General features: G+C 45.6%; 1 protein-coding gene across 2 annotated transcripts in view; it reads right to left on the bottom strand.

Annotated features, from left to right (window-relative positions):
* The window catches only part of LOC140463354 (slit homolog 1 protein-like), a 334,431-nt gene that overhangs the window by 92,998 nt on the left and 225,814 nt on the right, over positions 1-15,619 (bottom strand). For both annotated transcript variants that reach the window (XM_072557191.1, XM_072557190.1), the window contains exons 25-28: positions 6,931-7,002; positions 4,135-4,298; positions 2,960-3,084; positions 2,302-2,399 (exon numbers count right to left, since the gene is read on the bottom strand). In XM_072557191.1, coding sequence (XP_072413292.1) covers positions 2,302-2,399; positions 2,960-3,084; positions 4,135-4,298; positions 6,931-7,002 — 459 coding nt within the window. The remainder of the gene's footprint in view (positions 1-2,301; positions 2,400-2,959; positions 3,085-4,134; positions 4,299-6,930; positions 7,003-15,619) is intronic.

Genomic DNA, 15,619 nt, shown 5'->3' on the forward strand with positions numbered 1-15,619 from the left:
AGGATCAGTACTGAGGGAGTGCTGCACTGTCAGAGGGTCAGTACTGAGGGAGTGCTGCACTGTCGGAGGGTCAGTATTGAGGGAGTGCTGCACTGTCAGAGGGTCAGTATTGAGGGAGTGCTGCACTGTCAGAGGGTCAGTACTGAGGGAGTGCTGCACTGTCGGAGGGTCAGTACTGAGGGAGTGCTGCACTGTCGGAGGGTCAGTACTGAGGGAGTGCTGCACTGTCAGAGGGTCAGTATTGAGGGAGTGCTCCACTGTCAGAGGGTCAGTACTGAGGGAGTGCTGCACTGTCAGAGGGTCAGTACTGAGGGAGTGCTGCACTGTCAGAAGGTCAGTACTGAGAGAGTGCTGCACTGTCAGAGGGTCAGTACTGAGGGCGTGCCACACTGTCAGAGGGTCAGTACTGAGGGAGTGCTGCACTATCTGAGGGTCAGTACTGAGGGAGTGCTGCACTGTCAGAGGGTCAGCACTGAGGGAGTGCTGCACTGTCAGAGGGCCAGTGTTGAGGGAGTGCTGCACTATCTGAGGGTCAGTACTGAGGGAGTGCTGCACTGTCAGAGGGTCAGTACTGAGGGAGTGCTGCACTATCTGAGGGACAGTACTGAGGGAGTGCCGCACTGTCAGATGGTCAGCACTGAGGGAGTGCTGCACTGTCAGAGGGTCAGTGTTGAGGGAGTGCTGCACTGTGCGAGGGTCAGTACTGAGGGTGTGGTGCACTGTCAGAGGGTCAGTACTGAGGGAGTGCTGCACTGTCAGAAGGTCAGTACTGAGGGAGTACTGCACTGTCAGAGGGTCAGTACTGAGGGTGTGGTGCACTGTCAGAGGGTCAGTACTGAGGGAGTGCTGCACTGTCAGAGGGTCAGTACTGAGGGTGTGGTGCACTGTCAGAGGGTCAGTACTGAGGGAGTGCTGCACTGTCAGAGGATCAGTACTGAGGGAGTGCTGCACTGTCAGAGGGTCAGTACTGAGGGAGTGCTGCACTGTCAGAGGGTCAGTACTGAGGGAGTGCTGCACTGTCAGAGGGTCAGTACTGAGGGAGTGCTGCACTGTCAGAGGATCAGTACTGAGGGAGTGCTGCACTGTCAGAGGGTCAGTACTGAGGGAGTGCTGCACTGTCAGAAGGTCAGTACTGAGGGAGTGCTGCACTGTCAGAGGATCAGTACTGAGGGAGTGCTGCACTGTCAGAGGGTCAGTACTGAGGGTGTGGTGCACTGTCAGAGGGTCAGTACTGAGGGAGTGCTGCACTGTCAGAGGGTCAGTACTGAGGGAGTGCTGCACTGTCAGAGGGTCAGTATTGAGGGAGTGCTGCACTGTCAGAGGTGCTGCCCACACATTAGCAGGTCCCTCCCCCTGCAGCCACACGGGACAGTGGAGAGTTAGTATCATGGTCAGGCCTAGACCCGGGATCTGGGGGTGGGCGGTGGTGTGAGTAGCTGAGATTACGTGTAAAGTATCCTTGACAAACCGAATCCCAGTGCCCCAACCCCTCACACTCCCACCTCCAACATGATTCCAAGCAAAAAAAACAAGGGAAGGGAAGGAAGGAAGAGAAGGATGGAGAACGTTACTGAGTGCAGCAGCTGGGAATGTCAATGTCTGTGTGCTCAGTGGATCAAATTCAATCCAACCCACAGAAGCCAGTGGACGTCAGTCTCACTGATTATTTACACTATTTTCACCCTGCAGTGACAGAGTGACATGTGTTACACTGGATTAGGTTACAGCCCTGGGTCACTGCCAAGACTTTCCAGGGATGGGGCGTGAAAGAATTAAGGAAGGAGCACTCATTCTGAATTCTCTCTTTGACTCCTGCCTGGGTCACTTCCAGACCGCTCCCCCCACCCCGATCTCAGAGGGCCATGTCTGGTGGAGGGATTCTAATCAGCGATGACAAAGGGACCCTGGAAGGCGATGGGCCTGGGGTCTGGGAGGTGGCAGTGGGAGCACTGGGCACTCTGAAAACAAGGCTGAGGGTTTTAAAATTGGGACTGAGCTGATAGGCAGTGTGGGGCAGAAAGCGCAGGAGCTGGGCGAGATGGGCACTTGGGATTCTGGGGTTTCCGTGGGCAGCAGAATTTGCCGAGTTGGGTGGTGGGTCGGGAGGATACTGGAATAATTGGATTTGTGGTTGGTAAACGCAGGGCCAAGGCATTCAGCAAGTGAAGCAGGCCTCATATCTAGCATGTTATAGAGATGGCACGAGCGGTCTCAGGGAAGGGGTCAGAAGCTTGGCTCGGGAGCAAATAGGACCCAGAAAGAACAAGAAACTTGATAATCTCGGAGCTGATCTCCACTCACCAGAACGCCTGAGAGTCTCCCTCCTTTACATGGCACGTCCCTCCATTGTCACAAGGCTGATGGATGCAGGCACTGACTGGAGACTCACAGTGCCTACCCTGAAGATTTGGAGAAAGTACACAGTTACTTATTGTCGGATTCTGCCCTCGCTCGAGGGATGCCTATCCCTGTCGGTGAAGGTGAAGTTTTCTGGACTGAGTCCGCACAGACTAATGTGGTTTCTTGGGTCAAATGCCACAGCTGGAATGATATGGTTGAAGTCATCTGGGTTTGCGCGTCTGATGTTACGACACAATACACACACATAACAGACCGCCTGAACACAGGACCCTGCCTCCATTATACTGAGAGAGGGACTGAGGTCAAACCATGACATAATGTCATGTGACTGAGTTTCAGATTGGAATTTAATCGAAGGGTTCAGGGTGGCTTATATATAGAATATCATTTAACCAGGAGTGAGATACAGACTGGAATCTAATTGAGGGGTTTCAGGGGGTTGATATATAGAATAACAGATCCCCAGGAGTGAGTTACAGACTGGAATCTAATTGAGGAGTTCAGGGAGTTTATATATAAAATAACAGATCCCTGGGAGTGAGTTACAGACTGGAATCTAACCGAGGTGCTGGATGGATTGCTGTGGAGCTGCTGTTACCTTGTAGCCAAACGGACAGTTGCATTTGTAATAATCCAAGTGGTCATCCTGGCAGGTTCCTTGGTTCTCACATGGGTTTGACAGACAGGGGCTGCACTTTGCCAAGATGCTGAGTTCAGTTGGACCTACACAGAACAACACGATGGTGGTGTGTGATACGGAAAGCAAGACCTGATCAGCTGGGAGGCTCCAGCACGTCTGGCATTTAATTTGTGAAATATTGGCAGCTGGAGCGGTTAGTTGTCAAATATCTACATTTTATTTATACTCTTTGTCCTTGGGCAATAATCAGGAAGATCAGCTCCTGCTCTAGAGATCTCTTCAATGCTAGCAGTGGCCAATGGTATCAGTGTATTGAGGTACATCGAGATACACAATAGCAGCTGCACTCTCTGTAACTTCATAGTCTGTAACTTCAGACACTTGCATGACACAACTGAGTAGGCTCCAGGTTTCTCTATGACACTTTGGCAATCATTCCTTCACCTGCCTGGGTGCTGGGGTCTAGAATTCCCTACCATCAGTTCCTTACCTCACCTTCCTTCTTTAGTGATTAAGGAGGATCAGCCATGATCATATTGAATGGTGGTGCAGGCTCGAAGGGCAGAATGGCCTACTCCTGCACCTATTGTCTATTAATTCACTAAAGACAACCTCTTTAGTCAAGCTTTGATCATCTGTTCTATTATTTCCTTATGACTCGGAGTGTCAAATTAAATCAAATTAATTACCCTCCCTTGAATGCCTTAGGATATTGCACTGTGTAAAAGGTGCTATCTGAATGCAAGTCTTCGTTGCTGTCTGACAGGAGCTGCATTGAATCAGGACTTGATGTCAATCACTGCTGAATCTGGAGCAATGTTGGATCAGAAGTTTACACGGAGCGGTGCTGAATCTAGATTCGATCTGGACTACTGTTGAATCTGGAGTCTACAGACCAGTGCTGAACCTGGAGTCCATGTGCACCACGGTTTAATTTGGAGTATCCATGGACCAGTGGTGAAGTCTATGTGCTGGAATGCTTGTGGATGAACAATGCTTTACACATTGAGTGTAGCTCAACACAAAATCAGGGAGTTCTTGTAGAAATGTAGGGGTTAGGGGAAGGCTTAGGGAGCTGTGCGTAAGCTAACTCTCACCTCCAGGTGCACTGAGAGGAAAAGGAGCCTTCTTACCGTGACACTCAAATCTCTTGGCGGGAGTGGTTAGGAGGAGCTTGCCCTCCATATCTCCTGGTCCAGCACAGCGGGCGATGCCAGGCTCTTTATACCCAGTTTTAACCCAGTCTGAAAGCCAGAGGAGATTGCAATCACAGTAGAGGGGGTTAGCTCCAATGGCACTGCAAGCGAAAGAGAGAGAGAACGGGAGTCAGGTAATGTTATGCTCCACCTTATAACTCTAAGTTAGTTACAGAACTCTATTAGCATCAGCTATAGCGCAATGGGTAGCATTCTCACTCAAAGTCAGGAGGTTCTATGTTCGAATCTCACTCTGAGGGTGATATTCCCATTGCAATGTGAAGAGAATGGTGTGCCCTTGCAGGAGCTGTTACTTGACTGTGATGTCAAATTGAGGCACTGTTTTAATGGAGATTGAGAGGGTCCTGTGACACGATGCGAAAAGCAACTCACAGAAGTTTCTTCCTCCTTCAGTACTGCCAGAAACAGCTAGCAATGTTCCCAATTCTTGCTTGTGGGGCTGTACTCTGCAAAATGTCTATCCATTCAATCAGTGACCATTGAAAAGTAACTCAGTGTGCATGAAGTGCTTTTGGGGAGTTAAAATACAAAGTTATAAGCTTCACCGAAGATGCTCACTGATGATGTCACCTAGTCATAGTGACGAAACATCTGAAAACAAACCTTCCAGCTCAGCGAGCTAACTTACATACGTATCTTCAACCTGAGCTACAAATCTTCTCAAATATTGATAAAAACTTATTTTAAGTTCTTTCTTGAGTATAAAGGGGGACATGTTCAGTGTCACTGGGTCAAAATCCTGGAACTCCCTCCCTAAGGGCATTAGGTGACTACCTACAGCAAATGGATGGCAGCGGTTCCAGAAGGCAGCTCACTATCACCTTCTCAAGGACAAGTAGGATGGACAGTAAATACTGGCCCAGCCAGCAACACCCACATCCCATGAGTGAATAGCAAAAATGTTCTATAAGCATTAAAAAGACTTGCATTTGTCATGCCCTTCATAACCTCAGGACTTTCTGTCTTTAAGCCAGTGAAGAGCTTTTGAAGTGGGTAAACACCTTGCCTGAGTCTGAAAGCTAAAGGTCAAAAAAAGACCCATTCCAGTGATGTGAGCGCAGCAACTAGATCCATGCTCCAGTGCAGTACTGAGGGAGTGCTGCCTTGTCAGAGGTGCTGTGTTTCAAATGAGATGCTAAATTGATGCCCCACCTGCTCTCTCAGGCAGATGAGAAAGATCCCATGACACTCCCTTGATGAAGAGCCGGCCAGGCCTCCCTGACACTCTGGCTAATATCTATCCTACAACTGAACAGAATCACAGCTAAGTTACAACACAGAAAGAGGCCATTCAGCCCATCAGAAATTCATCACCACAGGAAGTAGTTGATGCCAAAACATTGAATGTATTCAAGAGATGGCTAGATTTTGCACCTGGGGTGAATGGGATCAGAGGTCAGAGGAGAAAGTAGGATTAGGCTATTGAGTTGGACAATCAGCCATGATTGTGATGAATGGTGGGGCAGGCTCAAAGGGCCGAATGGCCTCCTCCTGCTCCTATCTTCTATGTTTCTACCTGCTCCCTGAATGAGCAGCATACTTAGTGACAATCTCCAGCCTTCTCCCTTCAACCCTGTTTGTTATTCCTTTTCAAGTAAATGTCTTAATTCCCTTTTGAAAGCCTTAACTGAATCTGCCTCTGTCAAACTCTCAGGCAGTGAACTCCAGGCTGTGTGAAGAAATCTTTCTCACTTATCACTCTTGCTTCTTTTTCCAGTCACTTGAAATCTGTGCTCCCCATTCACGATCACTTCACAAACAGGAAGAGTTTTTCATTCTCTTGTCCATCCAGACCCTTCATGACTTGATACACCCCAACCATCATTAAAAACAGATTATTTGGTCTTTAACACAGTTGTGGACCTTGCTACTTGCAAATTTTCTGCTGCAATTCTCACCCTACAACAGACTTCAAAGAGTACTTCATTGGCTGTGAAGCACTTCAGTTTGAGGAGGCAGCTATGTAAATGAATTGTTGTTAATGTGTTTCTGAACTCCAAACATGAGCCATATTGCTATTGGTGGAAACGGAGAGTTGCTTCATGGTTGACCCTGGTTTTGCCGTTATCTGACACCCATTTGATCCTCCTGGGATTAGACCTGGGAAGACCATAGCCTCATGGCAATGTCACTCTATGGGCAGTCCCTGGGTTTTGAACAGGTTCCATTCCTGAAGCCATTCACAAGTCAGATGACAATGCAGGACAATATAAAATAACCCCTACTTATAAATTCAGGCAACTTTCATCTGTCAAATCTTTAACATTACTATTAATACACCCCTATACAGGGTCGAATGCAAAACAACAAGCCCTTGTTCATAAATCAGGAACTACCTGTGCTGGTAATCCAAGCTAATACTCAAATGAACAGGTTCAAATCCCACTGTAGCTGGTGTAGTTTAAAAATCAGTGGATTTATTAAAAGGTGATACCAATAATGGCATACACGCATGCACACACGTGCGCTCATGCACAACACACGCACACTCATGCACAACACACGCACACTCATGCACAACACACGCGCACTCATGCACAACACACGCGCACTCATGCACAACACACACACACATGCATAACACACACGCACACACGCACGCACAAACATGATTTGTGACATAGGATCTTTGCACAGACAGATGTAAAGAAGCTTCAGGGAGCTAGCCACCTAACTTTAATATAATATCAAATGAACATTTCTCTCACTTACAGATGTGATAAAGAAGCCACATCAGCAAAGATTCCCTTAGGAAGTGTGGAGATGTCATTCCCATGTAGTGACCTGTGTGGGAAAAGGCAGAAGAAGAAATATTAATGCCACATTGACCACCCAGTCCACCTGTGACACGAATTTCAAAGAATTATGTATCTGAATCCCAAAATCACTAGCCAGGGCCCTACCATTAATTGTACAAGTCCTGCTCTTGTTTATTTTCCCAAAATGCAATATCTCGCATTTATCCAAATTAAACACCATCTGCCACTGCTCAGCCCATTGATCAAGATCCCTTTGTAATTTTAGATAGCTTTTTTCAATGTCAACTTTACCACCAATTTTGGTGTCATCTGCATAATTACTGACCATGCCTCCAGTATTCTCATCCAAATTGTTTTAAAAAATGACAAACAAAATTGGACCCAGCACCAATTCCTGTGGAACACCACATGTCTCCAGACCAAGAAACAACCCTCCACCACCACCCTCTGCCTCCTACCATCAAACCAATTTTGTTTCCAGTTGACAAGCTCACCCTGAATCCCATGTGATCTAACTTTACTAATTAATCTACCATGTGGAATCTTGTCAAAGGCTTTACTAAAGACCAACGTCTACCCCCTGCCCTCATCAATCTTTTTGGTTACATTTGTCAACAAACCTAATCAGGATTGTGAGATACGATTTCCCTCGAACAAAGCCATGCTGAGTAGCCCTCATCAGTTTTTAAATCTTCAAATGCATTTAAATTCTATCTATCAGAATCACCTCCAAAAACTTACCCACCACTGATGTCAAACTCACAGATCTATGATTCCCTATAGTCTTTCTTAAATAAAGGCACAACATGAGCCACCCTCTAGTTATCTGGCACCTCATTCGAGGTTATAGATAATATAAATATTTCTGTTATGGGCCCTCATATACATTGAAAAGTTATACCAAGCTTTCAGGAGACCAGATGAGACAAACATGACTGTAGCTCCAATAGATCAAACCCCTTCCCATTACTCCCAATGTACAGAATCCCAATAGATCAAACCTCTTCCCATTTAATACCAAAGGATCAATCACCTACCCATCCAATCCAAGTGTGTGGAATTCCAATTGATCAAAACCTTTCCCAGCCACTCCTAGTGTACACAATCCCAATAGGCCAAATTATTTCCCAATCAATCTGAGTGCACAGAATTCCAATGGATCAAACCCCTTCGAGGTCACTCCCATTGTAACACTCCCAACAGACCAAATCTTTTCCCAATCAATCCATTATACAGAATGGGTTAAATTCTACCCAATCATTACATTACCTGGAGCAAACACATAAACGTAATTCATTGTGTTGAATTCCAATGGATTTCATAATTTCTCAAGAACTCCCATTGGTGAGCATTTCAAACCCATATTTATAACATTCCGAAGCGATTCTTTTTGATCAAACTGAGATCATTAGGTAAGTCGAGCTATTCAATAGAAAGGGAAATGTTTTAAAAATATGATCTGTCATTGTGATTGATCCGTTATTATTCAATTGTGATAATTCCACTGGTCAGGGCCTGGCAATGTGGTCTTCCCTGTTACCTCAACAACCCCTTCTCTGGTTCTCATCCCCTGAATTTATAAAGATGCAGAAGGATCTGGGTGCCCTAGTGCAAGAATTGCAAAAAGATTAATATGCAGATCCAGCAAGTAATTCAGAAAGCAACAGAATGTTATTATTGGTTGTGAGAGGAATTGAATAAAAGGATGGAGAGGTTACGCTTCAGTTACACAGGGACACGGGTGTGACCGCGTTGAGAGTTTATGCACAATAATGGTCTCCCAATTTAAGGAAGACTGTAAAACATTGAAAAGTTTTCAGAGAAAGTTTACCAAACTATGGAATGGATGGGTTGTCCTACAATGTAAGGTTGGACAGACTAGACTTGTATCTTTGGATTTTCGAAGAGTAAGAGGTGACTTGATTGAAGTAAATAATGCCCTGAGGGATCTGGGCAGGCTGGATGTGGAGAATCCTCTTTTGGGAGAATCTAGAACTTGGCATCTCTGTTTAAACATAAGGGTTGGCCCATTTAGACAAAGATTAGGTAATTTTATTTCTCTCAAAGGGGTTGAGAGTCTTTGGAATCCTCTTCCTCAAAAGGAAGTGGGGGCAGAGTCTTTGAACAGAGCTAGGTCGATTCTGGATAAGAAAGGGGGTGAAAGGTTATCAGGGGTATGTGGGAGTCTAGAGAAATCTGATCAGCTACAATCTTTATTGAATAGTGGAGCAGCTGAGTTGTCTACTCCTTCTCCTAATGCATATATTTGTTTCTCCACGAGATCCTGCAAACACGCCTCATCCACCAGCAAGGATTGATGAGTGGGCCCTTTCACTGTGAAGGATCTCACATAATCTGGTTCTCTCCCTGTCCCTATCACTTCCTCCAGACCCACAATCCTCCGAGACCTCCACCTGGGTCTTCTTGTGTTTTCCCTCCATCCCACCAAGTGGTGTCCGTGCAATCTCTGCCAGGGTCCTGAGTTCTGGAATTCCCCTCTTCGTCCTCCTTGAAGATTCTCCTTAAAAACCTACCACTGTAACCAATCTTTTGGTCACCTGCCTTAGAAATACAGCATCAATAGCAATACAGATCAAAGCAGCAACAGTAGGCCATTCAGCCCATCAAGCCTGCAATGCCATTCAATATGATTGTGGCTAACCTATATCTTTAGACAATGAGCCCTGGTTCTTGACCCCCAGTCATTGGGGCTATGTTTCCTGCTTTTATACTGTCTAGTCCTATTAGAATTTTATACATTTCTATGGGATACCCACCTCATTCTTCTAAACTGTAATGAACACAGTCCTAACCCATCCAGTCTCTCTTCATACATCGGTCCTGCCACACCAGGAATCAGTGTCTGAAGAGTCTTTTAAGACACTCGCTATTAAATTTTGCCTGATTATGTGAAAGTTATTTTTCTCCTTGCATATATATTTACTAGACTGTTTGTCATTGGATTTACTATTGAATCTCTGATCTTCATGATCTGTAGTACTGGGCTCCTCAATAGTGAGAATGCCATCTCTACATCTAGTCTGTTAAATGTATTTATCACTTCAAAGAGCTCTATAAGGTCAGCACAACACCCCAGTGGTCAACTTATCCCAATAGTTATAGACTCAGTTCTGGTCATGCAAGTCTTTGCACTTTCTCCAGTGATTCTATACCCATTTACAGGTAAGGCTTGCCCTGCATTAACATGTCAAATGAACAGATTGTGCTTCAATCTCTGAGTCAGTACCTTACTCAGTGAGAGATGAAGGCTGTAATTAGTGAACTCTCTACTGCCAGGAGCACACAGCAGGTTGCCCGGTAACACTGTTCCTGAGTGTTAATGAAAGCACTGACCTATTAAATAATCTGCCAGTTAGTGGCTGAATTGGGATATGGACTGTTGAAACTGTTCTCTGAACAGCAGGGCAGTACCCAGCGCACAGGGTATGGGAACCTCTTCAAAAACAAGGCAGAGGAAATAAAATGAAATACCCATCCTCCTCCCAAAGCTTTCTATTTTGTTGTCTGAAGTGAAACTATTAAATCCTATGTTATGCCCCTTCATGACTGTGAAGACATCTGAAACGATATTTATTCAGTGATGGTGATGGACTAATAGCGAATGGGCAGATAGAAGGTGAGAAAATGGTGGGTGGCACGGTGGCTCAGTGGTTAGCACTGCAGCCTCACAATGCCAGGGACCCGGGTTCGGTTCCAGCCTCGTGCGACTCTCTGTGTGGTGTTTGCACATTCTCCCCGTGTCTGCGTGGGTTTCTTCCCACTTTCCAAAGATGTGCAGGTTAGGTGGATTGGCCACGCTAAATTGCCCCTTAGTGTCCAGGGATGTGCAGGCTAAGTGGGTTGATGATGGGAATTGCACAGTTACAGGTAGGGAGTGGGTCTGGGGGAAGCTCTTTGGAGGATTGGTATGGATTCGATGGGCCAAATGGCCTGCTTCCACACTATTGGGATTCTGTAAGGAGGCAGGGAGAAAGAAAGTGCAAAAACAGAGATTGACAGGCAGAGGGACACACACAGATAATTGTCTACACCTTACTTGGAGATTGAGCCCCTGTGTTCGAGACTCCCCAGTTAGGGAAAACATCTCACAGTCTTTAACCTGCCAAGTCCTTCACAAATTTTACTTCTCAATTTTATACACTATGTCTCAATTACATCACTTCTCATTCTTTGAAATTTCAAAGACAACAATCCCAGGCCGTAAAATAATCTCATAAAATAATCTTCTCTACCCAGAAATCAATGTCATGAATATTCATTGCACTCTATGGATGCGAATCATATCAGATCGAGTGGATCAGTTGGAGAGACAGATAGAAGTGATGAGGAATTTGCAACAGTAGTCTCAGATACAGTCACATAGATGGGTTAATTCCAGGAAAGGGAGAGAGGTCAGCACCGAGGGCAGGAGTCTTTTGTGGCTATACCCATTTCAAACAGGTATGCTGTTTTGGAAAATGTAGGGGGTGATGGATTCTCAGGGGAATGTAGCACGAACAGCCGAGTTTCTGGTATTGAGACTGGCTCTAATGCAATGAGGGGTACGTCGGCTTCCAAGAGGTCAATTGTGTTAGGGGATTCAGTAGTCTGAGGTACAGACAGACGTTTCTGTGGCCTGCAGCGAAAAAGCAGAATGGTGTGTTGTTTCCCTGGTGCCAGGATCAAGGATGTCTCGGAGAGGGTGCAGAATGTTCTCACGGGGGAGAGGAGCCAGCAAGAGGTCAGTGTCCACATTGGAACCAATAACATTGGAAGGGAAAAGGTCGAGATTCTGAAGGGACATTACAGAGAGTTAGGCAGAAATTTAAAAAAGGAGGTCCTCGAGGGTAGTAATATCTGGATTACTCTCAGTGCTACGAGCTAGTGAGGGCAGGAATAGGAGGATAGAGCAGATGAATGCATGGCTGAGGAGCTGGTGTATGGGAGAAGGATTCACCTTTTTGGATCATTGGAATCTCTTTTGGGGTAGAAGTGACCTGCCCAAGAAGGACGGATTGCACCTAAATTGGAAGGGGACTAATATACTGGCAGGGAAATTTGCTAGGACTGCTTGGGAGGATTTAAACGAGTATGGTGGGGGGGTGGGGGGGGGAGGGTTGGTGGGGTGGGGTGGGACCCAGGGAGATAGTGAGGAAAGAGATCGATCTGAGACGGGTACAGCTGAGAACAGAAGTGAGTCAAACAGTCAGGGCAGGAGGGACAAGGTAGGACTAATAAATTAAACTGCATTTATTTCAATACAAAGGGCCTAACAGGGAAGGCAGATGAACTCAGGGCATGGTTAGGAACATGGGACTGGGATATCATAGCAATTACAGAAACATGGCTCAGGGATGGGCAGGACTGGCAGCTTAATGTTCCAGGATACAAATGCTACAGGAAGGATAGAAAGGGAGGCAAGACAGGAGGGGGGGAGTGGCATTTTTGACAAGGGATAGCATTACAGCTGTGCTGAGGGAGGATATTGTTGGAAATAACATCAGGGGAGTTATTTGGGTGGAACTGAGAAATAAGAAAGGGATGATCACCTTATTGGGATTGTATATATAGACCCACCCCCCCCAATAGTCAGAGGGAAATTGAGAAACAAACTTGTAAGGAGATCTGAGTTATCTGTAAGAATAATAGGGTGGTTATGGGAGGGGATTTTAACTTTCTAAACATCGACTGGGACTGCCATAGTGTTAAAGGTTTAGATGGAGAGGAATTCCTTAAGTGTGTACAAGACAATTTTCTGATTCAGTATGTGGATATACCTACTAGAGAAGGTGCAAAACTTGACCTACTCTTGGGAAATAAGGCAGGGCAGGTGACTGAGGTGTCAGTGGGGGAGCACTTTGGGGCCAGCGACCATAATTCTACTCATTTTAAAATAGTGATGGAAAAGGATAGACCAGATCTAAAAGTTGAAGTTCTAATTTGGAGAAAGGCCAATTTTGATGGTATTAGGCAAGAACTTTTGAAAGCTGATTGGAGGTAGATGTTCGCAGGTACAGGGACGGCTGGAAAATAGGAGATACTAAATGAATATTTTGTATCAGTATTTACTGTGGAAAAGGATATGGAAGATATAGACTGTAGCGAAATAGATGGTGACATCTTGCAAAATGTCCAGATTACAGAGGAGGAAGTGCTGGATGTCTTGAAACGGTTAAAGGTGGATAAATCCCCAGGACCTGATCAGGTGTACCCGAGAACTCTGTGGGAAGCTAGAGAAGTGATTGCTGGGCCTCTTGCTGAGATATCTCTTGCTGAGATATTTGTATCATCGATAGTCACAGGTGATGTGCCGGAAGACTGGAGGTTGGCAAACGTTGTGCCACTGTTTAAGAAGGGTGGTAAAGAGAGGCCAGGGAACTATAGACCGGTGAGCCTGACCTCGGTGGTGGGCAAGTTGTTGGAGGGAATCCTGAGGGACAGGATGTACATGTATTTGGAAAGGCAAGGACTGATTCGGGATAGTCAACATGGCTTTGTGCTTGGGAATCATGTCTCACAAACTTGATTGAGTTTTTTGAAGAAGTAACAAAGAAGATTGATGAGGGCAGAGCAGTAGATGTGATCTATATGGACTTCAGTAAGGCGTTCGACAAGGTTCCCCAGGGGAGACTGATTAGCAAGGTTAGATCTCATGAAATACAGGGAGAACTAGCCATTTGGATACAGAACTGGCTCAAAGGTAGAAGACAGAGGGTGGTGGTAGAGGGTTGTTTTTCAGACTGGAGGCCTGTGACCAGTGGAGTGCCACAAGGATCGGTGCTGGGCCCTCTACTTTTTGTCATTTACATAAATGATTTGGATGCGAGCATAAGAGGTACAATTAGTAAGTTTGCAGATGACACCAAAATTGGAGGTGTAGTGGACAGCGAAGAGGGTTACCTCAGATTACAACAGAATCTGGACCAGATGGGCCAATGGGCTGAGAAGTGGTAGATATAGTTTAATTCAGATAAATGCGAGGTGCTGCATTTTGGGAAAGCAAATCTTAGCAGGACTTATACACTTAACGGTAAGGTCCTAGGGAGTGTTGCTGAACAAAGAGACCTTGGAGTGCAGGTTTATAGCTCCTTGAAAGTGGAGTCGCAGGTAGATAGGATAGTGAAGAAGGTTTTTGGTATGCTTTCCTTTATTGGTCAGAGTATTGAGTACAGGAGTTGGGAGGTCATGTTGCGGCTGTACAGGACATTGGTTAGGCCACTGTTGGAATATTGCGTGCAATTCTTGTCTCCTTCCTATCGGAAAGATGTTGTGAAACTTGAAAGGGTTCAGAAAAGATTTACAAGGATGTTGCCAGGGTTGGAGGATCTGAGCTACAGGGAGAGGCTGAACAGGCTGGGGCTGTTTTCCCTGGAGCGTCGGAGGCTGAGGGGTGACCTTATAGAGGTTACAAAATTATGAGGGGCATGGATAGGGTAAATAGGCAAAGTCTTTTCCCTGGGGTCAGGGAGTCCAGAACTAGAGGGCATAGGTTTAGGACGAGAGGGGAAAGATATAAAAGAGACCTAAGGGGCAACTTTTTCACACAGAGGGTGGTACGTGTATGGAATGAGCTGCCAGAGGATGTGGTGGAGGCTGGTACAACTGCAACATTTAAGAGGTATCTGGATGGGTATATGAATAGGAAGGGTTTGGAAGGATATGGGCCGGGTGCTGGGACTAGATTGGGTTGGGATATCTGGTCGGCATGGACTGGTTGGGCCAAAGGGTCTGTTTCCATGCTGTAAATCTCTATGACTCTATAGTATATCCTTCCTGAATTCAGGGGACCACACCTGCACACAATGCTCCAGCTGTGATCTCACTAATGCCCTGTATAACAGTGGTAAGGCTTCTTTATTCTGATACTCCAATTCCTTGGTGCTAAAGGTTAACAGAGCATTTGCTTTTCCTAACTGCTTGCCTTATGTGCATGTTACTTCCTGTTGTACATGTACAATGATATCCCTGGTTCTGCCCATACCAACAATTCCCAGTCTCTCAACATTTAAAATCATATTCTGCTTTTCTTGTTTTCTTTCCAAAGTGGATAATTTCCATTTTCTTGATAAGTCACTTGACTGTCTATATCTTTCCGCAGTCTCTGTGTCCTCCTCACAGCTTAGGTTCCTACCTAACTTTGCATTGTCAGCAAACTTGCATACATGACTCAATTATTGATTATAGATTGTAAATAGCTCAGGCTATAGCATTGACCCTTGGACATTCTATTAAATATAATAATGGCACTGTCACTGGACTATAATCAGAGACCTGGGAGAAAGTGAGGACTGCAGGTGCTGGAGAGTCAGAGGTGAGAAGTATGGAACTGGAAAAGCCCAGCAGGTCAGGCAGCATCTGAGGAGCAGGAGAGTCAATGTTTCAGGCATAAGCCCTTCATCAGGAATGCTTCCCCTTAACGAACATGCCTGTTTCAATCTCAATAAACTTAGTTATAGTCATAGAGATGGACAGCTGGAAACAGACCCTTCGGTCCACTCATCCATGCAACAGATATTCTACATTAATTGAGTCCCATTTGCCAACATTTGGCCCATATCCCTCTAAACCCTTCCTATTCATATACCCATCCAGATGTCTATTAAATGCTGTAATTGTACCAGCCTCCACCACTTCCTCTGGCA

This window comes from Chiloscyllium punctatum, chromosome 38 (genome assembly GCF_047496795.1).
Source record: "Chiloscyllium punctatum isolate Juve2018m chromosome 38, sChiPun1.3, whole genome shotgun sequence".
Lineage (NCBI taxonomy): Eukaryota > Metazoa > Chordata > Chondrichthyes > Orectolobiformes > Hemiscylliidae > Chiloscyllium > Chiloscyllium punctatum.